The sequence below is a fragment of the Neovison vison genome, chromosome 2 (assembly GCF_020171115.1).
Source record: "Neovison vison isolate M4711 chromosome 2, ASM_NN_V1, whole genome shotgun sequence".
Taxonomy (NCBI): domain Eukaryota; kingdom Metazoa; phylum Chordata; class Mammalia; order Carnivora; family Mustelidae; genus Neogale; species Neogale vison.
In genome coordinates, this window is record NC_058092.1 from 38,833,924 (window position 1) to 38,847,500 (window position 13,577).

Sequence of the window (13,577 nt, forward strand, 5' to 3'; positions counted from 1 at the left end):
AGAATAAAAAACATAGATAATTCCAAGTGTTAGCAAAAACATGGAGAAACTATAACCCTCTCTCCTATATTTCTAGTAGGAGATGGCATTACTAACATGGAACACATGTTTTTCTTTTTTTAAAATTTGATGGCTTTTTTTTTTTTTTTTTTTGAGAGAGAGAGCATGAGAGGAGAGAGGTTAGTGGGAGAAGCAGACTCCCTGCTGATCAGGGAGCCAGATGTGGGACTCCATCCTGGGACTCCAGGATCATGACCTGAGCTGAAGGCAGTCACTCAACCAACTGAGCCACCGGATTGCCCACAGCTTTTCTTTTTTTAAATTTGAACAGGAACTTACTATATGACCCAATAATTCCACTCCTAGAAATCTACCAAAAGAAAGCAGATCACATGTCCACTCAAAGGTATGCACATGAATGCTTATAACATCATTATTCATAATAGCCCCAACTAGAGAATAAAAAAAAGTGGTATGTATCTTTTCAATGGAATACATTCAGCACTAAAAATGAACTACTGATACATGGTACACAATGGCTAAACCTCAAAAATGTAATGCTAATTGAAAGATGCTGGATGTAAATTATTTCATTTACATGAAATTTTAAGAGATGGCAAATTTATAGTGTCAGAGAAGATCAGTAGTTGCTAGGGTTGGGAGTGGAAGTGAACATCAACAAAGGAACTTTTTGGGATGATGGAACCGTTCTAAAACAATTGTGGTGATAGTATAAAACTCTATAAATTTACTAAAAATCATAGAAGTGTAACCTTATAATGGATAAATTATATGGTATATTAATTATACCTCAATAAAGACAAGAACAATTAAGATAACAGGAACAACAACAAAAAGTTTTCCCATAATATATTTATTTTAAATGTCAGGTTGCAGCATTGATGGATGTTCAAAGGGATTCTGTTTGGTGAGGTTAGAAGGGGCCAGTAGTGAATAACGAAATAAGATGCCATTTTGGATGATTTTGTAGCAATAGTAGCTATGGACATGGTGATTAATAGTTCCAGCACTATTCAAAATCTTGCTTTCTGCCTACTTTCCCTAAGATCTGGAAGTTGGCATGTTTAGCCTTCCCACTTATAATTATCTTCCCTCTAACTTGGAATAAGGATTAACTAATTATAGTTGTGTCTTCAGACACGAGCCATACCAAATACACTGGTAATGAAGAATTGTCCTGTCTGCAAAAGTATGCCAGAAAGCCTTAAAGTCTCTGGCACATGCTTTGAGGTCCAACCCATAGAGTTTACCTAAAACAGTTTGGCCAGCACAGGTATACCCTGTACTTCCATTAACTTTAATTTCTTAAAATGTTGTTTTGGATAAGGTAATCTCTTAATCTACTGAGGCTCTCAGTTGGTCCCATGTAGAAAGTGTCAGTGGTCTATCAAAATACGAAGGTGTGGTGTTAGAAGCCATAGGTTTAAACTTTGTCTCTGATATGAACTAGCCATATAACTCTAGGTAAGTAACTTATTCTTTAGCCTTAGATTATTTATCACCCAAAACGGGATAATTTTGTCTACTCCATACAACTTTTGTGAGAAATAAGCAAGATGATATGCATAAGGTACTTGACCCCACATCTACAAGTACCCCCTCCAATTCCTTAATATGACAATTAAATCTTTCTAGAATTTGGCCCCGATATTTCAATCTAGAAGATTATCCCAATCTTCTAGGAGGAAGATTCCCTATTCTAACCAAACCAGACTTCTAACCAATTGTCACCATGCAATGACTGGCTGTATCCTGCTGTCTGTGCTGTCTTCTCCCCAACTCTGTATTTAGTATTTCTACCCATCTTGTAAGACTCAGCTTAAAGCCTATCTTCTCCCTGATGGTTTGTCTGACCATTAACTCTCTAACAACTCATGAGATCCTTAATTATATGCTTTAAAATTTTACTGTTTGAATATGCCTTATTTCCTCAGGTATAGAATACATTTCTGGAAGAACACCAAGATTTGTTTTATATCCCCCAGTGCTCCTCACAAAGTCTGAAGACAGGGGTCTCAACTTGTTTCTCTCTCTCTCTCTCTCTCTTTTTTTTTTCCCAGAGGAGTTCCTCAAAGAATAATTTGAAAACACCATTCAAGTCCAACTTTTTCATCTTATAGAAGAAAAACTTGTCCCCAGGAAGGGTAAGTAACATTCAAGGTCATATGAGTAATTTGGTATTAGAGCTGAAAACAAAATTCAGGCTTCTTGTGGCAGGGATATCAGGTTGTCATTCAATATCAGTTTTCCTATGTATCTATAGGATACCAATTTTTAGCTGGAAACGTGATCACCCAGAACAAAGACTTCATGTCTCATCCTTTCTTTGAGAATAGTGGATATGAGTTCTATGAAATGAATAGAAGAGAAAGTGCTATGCAACTGTATCTTCTCCTTTCTCTCCACATCTTCTTCATCCTCTGTCTAAAACACAGATATGATAGTAAAATTCCATCCTGGATCCACACTGGATTCATTTTTCCATTCATTCAATAATCCATTTAATAGCCATTGAGTATGTGCCTACATTCTGCCTGGCATAAATCTAAGAAGGGGCTTGCAGGGATACAGGAATGAAACATACAAATCCTGCCCTTAAAATCAGAAGTCACAAGTATTGAATGAACTTACCGTCTTAACTCATATCACAATTCACAAGTCTGGAGAACACTCATCTCAGAATTTCTCTGACAGTCTTATCTTAAATAATCTCTCTATTTCCAGTAATAAATTACTGATCAATCAATATGTATTTAATATGTTCTACTTGCCTCTCTCAATTCACTCTCTGTCTTTCTCTATTTTCTCCACTGACTAGGGTGGCTTATCTGTATGGACTATATCAATGAGCTCTCTTGTCTTCTGACTTCTGGTGGGGTTGGTCAAAAAGGACCCTATTAGGAAATCAGAGGGAAGTAAGAGAATGAGTTCTATGCATTTATTTTTTTCAGCTCCCTCCCTGTGGGGTCATCTCAGGCTAACTTTATTCCTTAACTGAAGGTCACTGTTCCACTCAAGGTTGCCCGCTACATGGCTCTCTACTATTGGGTTCTGGTAACCATTCCTTCCCTTCACACCCTTTGAACTGTTACTAGCCCCAGGGAAATGCACTATATCCTGTGGTTTCCCTACACATGGTCCACACCTTGTAAATAGCCCATTTATTAAGCTCTCCTTGAATTATCCTAAAGTGAGGCTGCCATCTGTTTCCTGCTAGCATGCTGACTAATACACCATGTGTCCCAATTTTCAATTAGAAATATATAGGTACCAGATACACATGCACCCACCAGAACCACTGTTAGGAAGACAGAGTTAAGGGAAGATATTTTGCAAAATCTTAGTGCATACTTCTGTCTATCTGAGACTACAAGAACATCATCATGACCACTAGCTTTTAAGATCAGATTTGGCTCTCAGTACCTGAGCCATACACAAGCCTTCTTTATTTCTCTCCTCTTTTGGGGTATGCTAGACTAGACTCTACATCTTTTAAACAGCCTTGTCTTGAAAGCTTTCATTTAGAAGTGGCGCTCCCTTCTAGGTGGAACTCACAATCCCCAATTTTCCACCAACATGTATCAGAACCTCGAGTCTAGTATTTTCTGCCAATTCCATCAGTATCCTCACTTAGGATCTTTAAAGTATTCAATATGCCTATTTTAGGGGCACAGCCCACAATTCTTAAAGAGAAAAACATAAAAACAATTAATCACCTGCTTATTCATTATAAGTAACTGAAGTATCATTGACCACAGAGAACAATAGTAGGCAGAACAATGCACGCCTTTCCCAAAATGTGCAAGTCCTAATCCCAGAAAACTATGAATATGTTCCTTTATATGACAAAAGAGACTTTACCAAAGTGACTAAGTTAAAGATCTTTAGATGGAGATATTATCCTGGATTATCTGGCTGAGCCCAACATAATCACAAAGGTCCTTATAAATAAGTCAAGCAGAGAGAGTCAATTATCATATGGTTTCACTTATTTGTGGAGCATAACAAATAGCATGGAGGACATGGGGAGATAGAGAGGAGAAGGGAGCTGGGGGAAATTGGAAGGGGAGGTGAACCATGAGAGACTATGGACTCTGAAAAACAGTCTGAGTGTTTTGAAGGGGCGGGGGGTGTTTTGAAGGGCACGGATTGCATGGAGCACTGGGTGTGGTACAAAAACAATGAATACTGTTATGCTGAAAATAAATAAAAAAATTAAAAAAACAATATTCAATTAAAAAAAAAAGAGGGAGGCAGGAGATTCAGTGTCAGAGTGATGCATCATGAGAAAGACTCGACCAACCATTGCTGGCTTTGAAGATGGAAGGGAACTACAAGCTAAGAAATGCAAATAGCCTCTAGAAGCTGGAAAGAACAGGGAAATAAATTCTCTCCTGGAACCTCCAAAAGGAATGTAGACCTGCTGATACCTTGATTTTAGCCCAGTGAGACCAATTTCAGACTTCTCCTGAACTGTAAAATAATAAATTTGAGTTTGTGGTAAGTCACCAAGTTCATGGCAATTTGTTATGCGAGCAATAGGAAACCAATACAGACTGTAAGACTGAAATCTCCAGACCCAGAGAACTAAACCTGGGAAGGAAGAAGGATTGGGAACTGATGGAGGGCAATGATGGAACATGTCGTGGGCAGTACAGCCAAATTGCACACCACTTGTTAATCTGCACTGAAGGCAAGCTGAATTCATTAAAACACAAACGTATTTTAATGAATTTTTTATCTCAGAGGCTCACATTCATAAAATGCTTTCATGCCTTTAACATGCCTATAACACCTGGTAGGAGCCTCCTTGTTTTCTCACCAGAGTTTTTGTATCTTGTTAGAAAGTCTTACCAGCTTCAATTCAGAAGAACAAGCATCTGTCTCATATCTTATTCCGTGACTTACTGTTGGCCACAGAGGCAAAGAATGGCACAATAAAAATAATCATTCTTAAAAGTTCTAGAGCACCTACAAAGCATCAATATCCATTGTCTGCATTCTATTAAAACCCACTGCTAAGCTCCACCCCCAAGGCTGCCTGTTTCTGAGTAGGCCTTACCACGCTCTGACCCAGCTGCTCCCGAAAGAAGTAATCCATGTTTCTCTTTTGCAGGTTGTCAAGGTAATGCTGAAAGCGCGTGTATGTATATGGATAGCAGTAAGCAAACTGGTAAATATCTTCTTCTCGGTCAAAACAAAATGCAAAGGACATCACGTAATTCTTCCTATGGTCCGGGCACCGGTAGTAGTAAACATTTTTAGGTGGCAGCCTTTGCCTAAAGATACAAACAAAAAAATGTGGGCATATCAGATAATCATTTAAGCTTCAAAAGGTAATAAACAGAAAAAGAGAAACTATAACATCAAGAACTCCAAGTGGTACCTGGGAACAACAATCATACTATCTATGGTCAAAAAGAGACCAGGATTTGGCTGCACTTTGTTCAAATTCCAGCCCTACCCTTTATTAGCTGTTTGGACAATGCAAAGTTAAACAAAGATTTTAGTCATTGTTTACTCTTGTTTTGAGCACTTATTATATGCCTAGGCATTGTAGTAGATTCTTGAGGTATAATGGTAAGTAAGATAGGCAACACGTTTGTCCTCACAGACTCTATACTCTTGTGGGGAAGCAGGCAATGAAATATTAACAATAATACACAATATAGTTACAGACACTTTTTTAAAAAAATTTTTTTTTGGTAATTTTTTTTTCAATTTATTTATTTTCAGAAAAACAGTATTCATTATTTTTTCACCACACCCAGTGCTCCATGCAAGCCATGCCCTCCATAATACCCACCACCAGGTACCCCAACCTCCCACCCCCCCACCACTTCAAACCCCTCAGACTGTTTTTCAGAGATTTTTAAATTAATTTCCTTTTTATTTTATTTTTTTTATTTTTTTTTATTTTTTTTTTCCCAATTTATTTATTTTCAGAAAAACAGTATTCATTATTTTTTCACCACACCCAGTGCTCCATGCAAGCTGTGCCCTCTATAATACCCACCACCTGGTACCCCAACCTCCCACCCCCCCGCCACTTCAAACCCCTCAGACTGTTTTTCAGAGTCCATAGTCTCTCATGGTTCACCTCCCCTTCCAATTTACCCAAATTCCCTACTACTCTCTAACGCCCCTTGTCCTCCATGCTATTGGTTATGCTCCACAAATGAGTGAAACCATATGATAATTGACTCTCTCTGCTTGACTGATTTCACTCAGCATAATCTCTTCCAGTCCCGTCCATGTTGCTACAAAAGTTGGATATTCGTCCTTTCTGATGGAGGCATAATACTCCATAGTGTATATGGACCACATCTTCCTTATCCATTCATCCGTTGAAGGGCATCTTGGTTCTTTCCATAGTTTGGCGACTGTGGCCATTGCTGCTATAAACATTGGGGTACAGATGGCCCTTCTTTTCACTACATCTGTATCTTTGGGGTAAATACCCAGGAGTGCAATGGCAGGGACATAGGGAAGCTCTATTTTTAATTTCTTAAGGAATCTCTACACTGTTCTCCAAAGTGGCTGCACCAACTTGCATTCCCACCAACAGTGGAAGAGGGTTCCCCTTTCTCCACATCCTCTCCAACACACGTTGTTTCCTGTCTTGCTAATTTTGGACATTCTAACTGGTGTAAGGTGGTATCTCAATGTGGTTTTAATTTGAATCTCCCTGAGGGCTAGTGATGATGAACATTTTTTCATGTGTCTGATAGCCATTTGTATGTCTTCATTGGAGAAGTGTCTGTTCATGTCTTCTGCCCATTTTTTTAAAAAAAGATTTTGTTTATTTATTTGACAGAGAGATCACAAGCAGTCTCCCTGCTGAGCAGAGAGCCCACTCCCAGGACCCTGAGATCATGACGTAAGCTGAAAGCAGAAGCTTAACCCACTGAGCCACCCAGGCACCCCACAGTTACAGACTCTTGAGGACAACTAAAGACTATGATATTATGCTGAAATAAATAGGGGATGCCTACTTTTCCTAGGGAAGTCAGGTTTTTGTGCTGTAAGACTAATTCAGACCTTCTTAAAATAAGCTAATATGCATTGTAAATATTGAAGGGGGAGGAAAGAATATTCAGCATTTCTCTAAATTGTTATTATTGTTTTTCTACAGAGCATTCCATGAGACTAATTTTCCACAGAAGCACTTTGGGAAATACTGCTTCAAATATACTGTGTAGGCAATTTTGCTAAGTCATCACGCTCATTCTCTAATAAGGAACTCTGAAACATATACATGAGAAAAGGCAAAATATTCCAGTCATAATTCCCATAACTTCTTTACATTCATTCACACCATAGGGTCACTGTACTCTCTCATGCTGTATGAAATCCAAATTACTCACATTGTTTTCCTACAATGAATGTCTCTCGTTTCTGTGCCTTCAAAATCGTGTTAATCTTAGAAAACCCATCTCAAACTGTGTCTTTTCTATGGTCATCCACTGACAATTCCAGACCCATTCAGCTCCCACATTTTGCAGTGATTCTTGCTTCTTTATTGATGTCTTCTTAAGTCTTATTCACTAGGATCAGTTTGGAAGCTCCTCAGAGGCAGGTATTTTTCTGAGGGTTACTGGCAGGGTGGATGAAGGATGCAAGGCTCATCTTTAGGGGCTTGGCATTCAACTGAGAAGGTATGAGACACAGGAGGATGCAGAGGACAGTGTGAGGAGGAGGGTGTAAGTGATGAGGTTGAGAAAAAAACAAATTGGTGGTGGCTCCAGGTATAGTAGCCTGTTACTGAAAGAAAATTGTTAAGAGCTCCCAGAGCATTATAACATGCAGTTTGTTGAAGAATCTTGCTTCTACCTTGGTATCTTTCTGAGGCTGCCTAAGTAGCCAGGGTGAGCAGTAAGGCTGTGGGCTTCCTGTGAAAGAGAAGAGGTTGCCAAGATACTAATTCTGTATATACAGCTGCTTGAATTTCTTGCCTGGATCTTGTGAATCTCACCCAAACATTAAGTGAAAAGCAGAGAGAGGAAGAAGACAAAAAATTAAGGAAGGAAAAAAGGAAAAGAAGGATTGAGAGAAGAATGAGAGAAAAGAGAAAGGAAGGAATGAACAGAACATGCACAATATGTGGTCATATCAGTATTGGTTGTTTCTGGGGCTCATTCAGTACCTGATTTAATTCTCATAACTATTTGGTCAAGATAGGTATTGTCCTACTTTGCAGATGAGGTCATGAAGACTCATCAAAGTCAAGGAACTCACCCACAATCTCAAGCAAGAAAATGATAGAACTGAGACTCAAATTTGTTTTTGATTAAAAGTCCAGTACCTAGGACACTCCTCCATAATCCCTTTTGATAAATTATGAACTTCTAGCATTCCAGATATGTGTGTGTGTAAAATCCAGGGGGCAAGAGAGAACAAGTAAAATGCTGGGACTGAAAGGAATTCATCATGGCTGAAGCACAAAGAGTGAGAAGGGAAATCACAGGAAAATGTGTCTGAAGAGGAAGGCAGAAGCTAGACCAGAAATGGGCTTTATAAACCATGTTAAAGAATTTAAAAATTATCCTGAAGTCCCAGGGTACCTTTCAAGTTAGTGAAAGAAGTTAACTATCATGACTGTGTCAGTCCATAGAATCAATGATAGTGGTCAGAAGGACAGAAGGTTAGTAGCTGCACAGGTGTAGAAAACAAGACAGATTTGACTATATTAGAAAAAAGTGGTTGAAGTGATGGGACATAAAGTCTGATAATGGTTGAGAACCTGAACGTGCTGAGGAGGGCAGAGCAGTATAGAGAAAAGCCTAAACAAAAAAGGAAAGGGCTTTGCACATAAATGTCAGTGGTAGTATCAAAGGCTGTCTACGGATGTCCTTGGGCCCATCAACAGAATCCATTTGCCTCTTACTCCCACAGCCATCACAAATAAATACACAGGTAACAACAATCTTCTTGTAATATAAATATAACTTTAAGACAAGCCCTCCTAGGCACTCCTCCTTTCTAAAGAGATTGCTACCTTTCCTGTTTTGAAATGCTGGGGCTACCCATGATAAGACAGAGAAATAAGGGCCTGGAAGGTGCATGGGGAGTTAAGAGAAAAGTCATCTCCTCCTTATATTTCTGTACATGGAGTAAGAGAATGAGAAGCTCTTCAGAGGGTAATGGGGGGAATAACGACCTCCATATCAGATCTTACTTCATTGTTTTAAGTATCATGCACCAAGCATTTTTGATTAAGAGAAGAGGTAAAGGAAGCAATGGACTAAAAGACTGAGAAATGAGATTATTAACCATAAAACTGAGTTTCAGAGGAAAGGGGGGAAAGTTCTGGATAGAGAAGGGAACAGTGGAAAACCAAGATCAGACCAGTGCAGATGAGGCTATGGAAATAATAGGTAATGGTATACATGTGTGATATGATTCAAAATGTAGGAATGTGAGGCTGGTGGAATAACTTAGTCTCAGTGTTCCAGATTTACATTCAAGAAGAATGCCAATTGAAAGTGGCCTGAAGGTCTCTCGACAATGGTCTGTGATACTGGCTTCAGGCCCTGGCTCACAGATCTGAGCACAAGCTGAACATGTCTTCAAATGCTAGTGATTCCTACAGTGATAGGCACCTCAGGTTATGATGCTGATGCTCTCAACTCCTCAGTAACTAGTACATCTGATCAGGGTCCATGCTTCAAATTCAGTCACCCCAGTTTTTCTCTTATTCTAGCTAAGTTTAGCAATTTGACTCTGAGAGCCTGCCATCTCCACCAAATTTGATTATGTGATATCAAGAGAATTCATCTAATGCCTGCAGCTGTCTCAGCCCCTCTCCTGAGTGGTTCAGATGCCTAACCTGATTTGCAGACAGAGTGAAGGTAATGGGCCCTGGGGTAATCATTCAAGGAAGGCAAGATGCTGCTCAGGGCTTAGATTTTCTAGACTCTGCTAAGAATATAAATAAAAATCTATTTGAGAAGAGCTCAGTAGGTCAAATTCATGAGGATTTATTTATTTATTTATTTATTTTCATGAAGACTTTCAAATAACAAAAAGAAGAGAGGAAAATAAAGCTGAGACTAAGTAGGAAAAATGTCTCTCTCATTTGTAATGCACTTCTGGTTTTTCTCCTATTTTGCTTATTATATTTTTACTGTGTCTTAGGCATCATGTTAAATGTTTCATATGCATTATCATTTGAACTTCACAATAACCCCATGAGTCAGGGTTTATTAACAACATCTCCTTTACACAGACAAGAAAACTGAAGGTCAGAAAGGTTAAAAAAAAAAATTTCCTGAAGTGGCAGGGTTAGTAATCCACAGAGCTTGTATTAGACTCCAAGTCTTTGCTCATAATCCCTATGGTAATATGCCACCCTCCTTTTTCCCCTTACCATCCAGATCATAGCCTTATTTCTGCTTCCAGAAAAATCTGCTCTCACAGTACTCTCTTGCTAAGGACTCTTCAAACCACTCCCTATCTATATATTCTGGTTTAGCCCACAAGGCTTCCCGAGATTGCTCTGTGATCTGGTATCATTAGCCAGTTCTTCCTCCTTGAACACTTTGTGTCATTCATACTGAGCTACTCACAACTCCCTAACACAATTTTATGCCATTCCTCCCACACCTCTCTGGGATCTCTTCGTGTTTGATCTTTTTTCCATTTGGACTGCCTTTCTTGCCATCTTACCTACTTGGTGAACTGCTACTCATAGATGTGGCATAAGGTAGATTGTCAAGGCCAAAATAATTTTTAAATAATTTAAATTAAATTTTTAAATGATGGACAAAAGAATGTATAAGTAAATGTTTATACTTTAACATACTCCTCTGAATCCTCTGCCCATTTAATTTTCGTTAATTTTTCCCTACTTTAACATATATTAAAATAAATTTAATAACTTGGTATGTCCCTTAACAATGAACACCAAAAGTAAATGGAGATTTCTTCAAAGAAAGGGTAGGCTCTTTGAAGACAAGAAGTATGTCACATTTTCCCTCTCTTTCTCACTAAAATGGCACAGAGAAGTTAATAATACTTGCTTATTTTAAAAAGCTATAATGAAATGAAAAGAAGACTCATCTCTGAAGAAAAATGGTAGACATCATAGGAAGGTAGATTTTAGCTCAGTATGGACACTCTTTAGCACTCAAGTGAAGGGAAAGTAGAAAGGCCCATGTAACATGGCAAGCTTTATGGGATCCCATAAAATAACTTCTTACACTTGATGTTAGGTGAGACAAGGCAGGTTTCTGATTCCATTTAATACAGCTAGTCTGAGGTATCAGTGAAAACAATACAACAAATATGATAATAGTTGTTACAGTTATAATTCCTAATATGTATACATGTCATTGACCGTGTATATAATTAATACATTACGATGTATTAAGTCTTTTAGTCCTCACAACCATCCCCTGAGGCTATCCCTATTATCCCAATGACAGGATGAAAATGAAGATGGGGTCAAGAATGCTTGTTCTTAAGAAGAAATTTGTCCATGACTCCCCAGAATACTTCATAAAGGAAACAGTTCAACATTTGATCCAGCCGGAGATATAGAGATTCAAGACCTGGAGCATGTACTCTTAGGGCCTAGAAGCTAAAGGCTGATCCAGTTCTTGGAACAACTATCATCCTGGGTCCATACTGACAACTGAAAATGGCATCCACATATGTGAGGGGACCCTGTAACTCACATCCTCAGATCTAGTCATGCATGCACATGTGAGTGAGCAAAACACACACACATACACACACTCACACACATGCATGTACATACTGAACACATTCACAGTCATACTTCATACTGTATACACCTCTCTATTATAGCCTCTTTTTCATTATATCAATTTGAATATATACCTTTCTCCACCATTAGATTGAGTCCCCCGCCCTCTAGAGCAGGGATAATATATTATTCATCTCTAGTTCTTCAGAATCTGTGCAGGGCTTTGCATAGATGTTCTTGAAAATGCCTATGAATTGGGTAAATGAATATATTTGTGAATGAATTTTAAGGGATTAACAAACTAGAATAAATAATTTCAGCCATACCAATATATGTATACTGTGCTCTCTCCATGTGAAACCAAGTCATGCCCTGATTATGTTAGATTCTCACAAATCTCATGCCTTTAAAATGCTTTTCCTTCTCTCTGCAATTACCATTCCCATATTTTTCTACATAGAACTTCCCTATGTAGAGAAGTTATACCCAGGCTCAAATGACATTTCCTTTTTGAAAGTTTTGTCAGCAACTCCATGAACTAATTGCTTTAAATGCTAATTTAAATTAATATAAATACTACTGTATTTCTGATTCATCTCAAAATCCATAGCACTTAGCACAGTACTTAGCCCTGAAGAGGAGCTCAAAGCATATTTGTTGAATGAATGAATGAATGAGTGAATTTATGACTTAATGAATGAATGAATGAATGATTCCTTCCCATTTACCATCCTCTCTGCCTTCTCTTTAAACTTTCAGTCAAATTCCCAGTGCATCATTTTAGAGGTTAGCAGAACACAGAGGAAGAGAAGAAACTCAGGACCTAATGGAATACACAAGGGCTCTCTAAAACAACAGCATTCTCTGCCCTCCTCAAAAACCCTGAATGACAGGAACACTAATTTCCTCTTTAATCTAGCCGAAAAATATGGATATGGATAGATGAGTTCCAATCCCACATTCTTTCTAGACACCAGAAACATTTTTTCTTCTTATTAGCATAAAGGAAAATAATAATCATTTTTTTTAGATTGTAAATTCTAAAGGAGGTATGCAAAACAAAGTCATTCAATACTAATAATATAATACTAATACTATATATAATATAATACTAATAACGAGCTACCTATTTGATGTACTATCTAACTGATAAACACATATTCTCCACACCACACCAAGGCTGTGCTTATTGAAACTCAGCCAACAATTGCAATTGCAAAAATAGTCTTCATTTTCCTTCTTGATTGACCCAGGGGTGGAAAGCAACCTGGCATCCAGTTTTTCCAGGTATATATGAAATTAAGTAAGATTTTGTCCCTCTTCCTTTCTTAACAGCAGCTGAATATCTGGTCTGTCATCCATGCTAACATGTGGCCTTTAGTTACATTTAGCTGGAATAACCTAGACAACCACCTGGCTTGAGCCAATGGAGCAGGTGGCATGGATGCTCACATTATAAATCCGCCCTTCCTAGGCAAACAGGACCCACTCCTAATTCCAAACCTATCTTCCCCCAAATAATTATAATGGTGCTCCTGTCACCATCATATCTATTCTTATCTTTCTCCACACTTTGTCACAGCTAATCTCTTGGTGAGTCACAGGGATGGGGAGAAAGAGAAAGTGAGGGAGTGCTCAGATACAGGCAACACATTTTTTACACCCAGTGTCTAATCAGATTACCATCTTATCAGAGGCTGATGGGCACTAGTAGTGGGAGGAGAGAGACAGAGCTACATATTGCCAGCTGAATTTTTGATAACAAAAAGACACTGCTCGATTCTTGAATTAACCTTTTTGTCCTACACACTCTATTGTTTATTTTTCACAGTTTATTTTATATGTA

At 38.3% G+C, this 13,577-nt stretch overlaps 1 protein-coding gene across 3 annotated transcripts in view; it reads right to left on the reverse strand.

The window, feature by feature from the left end:
- Window positions 1–13,577, reverse strand: part of LOC122899951 (BEN domain-containing protein 5) — a 1,721,330-nt gene that overhangs the window by 502,494 nt on the left and 1,205,259 nt on the right. For all 3 annotated transcript variants that reach the window (XM_044238193.1, XM_044238194.1, XM_044238192.1), the window contains exon 5: window positions 5,084–5,300. In XM_044238193.1, coding sequence (XP_044094128.1) covers window positions 5,084–5,300 — 217 coding nt within the window. The remainder of the gene's footprint in view (window positions 1–5,083; window positions 5,301–13,577) is intronic.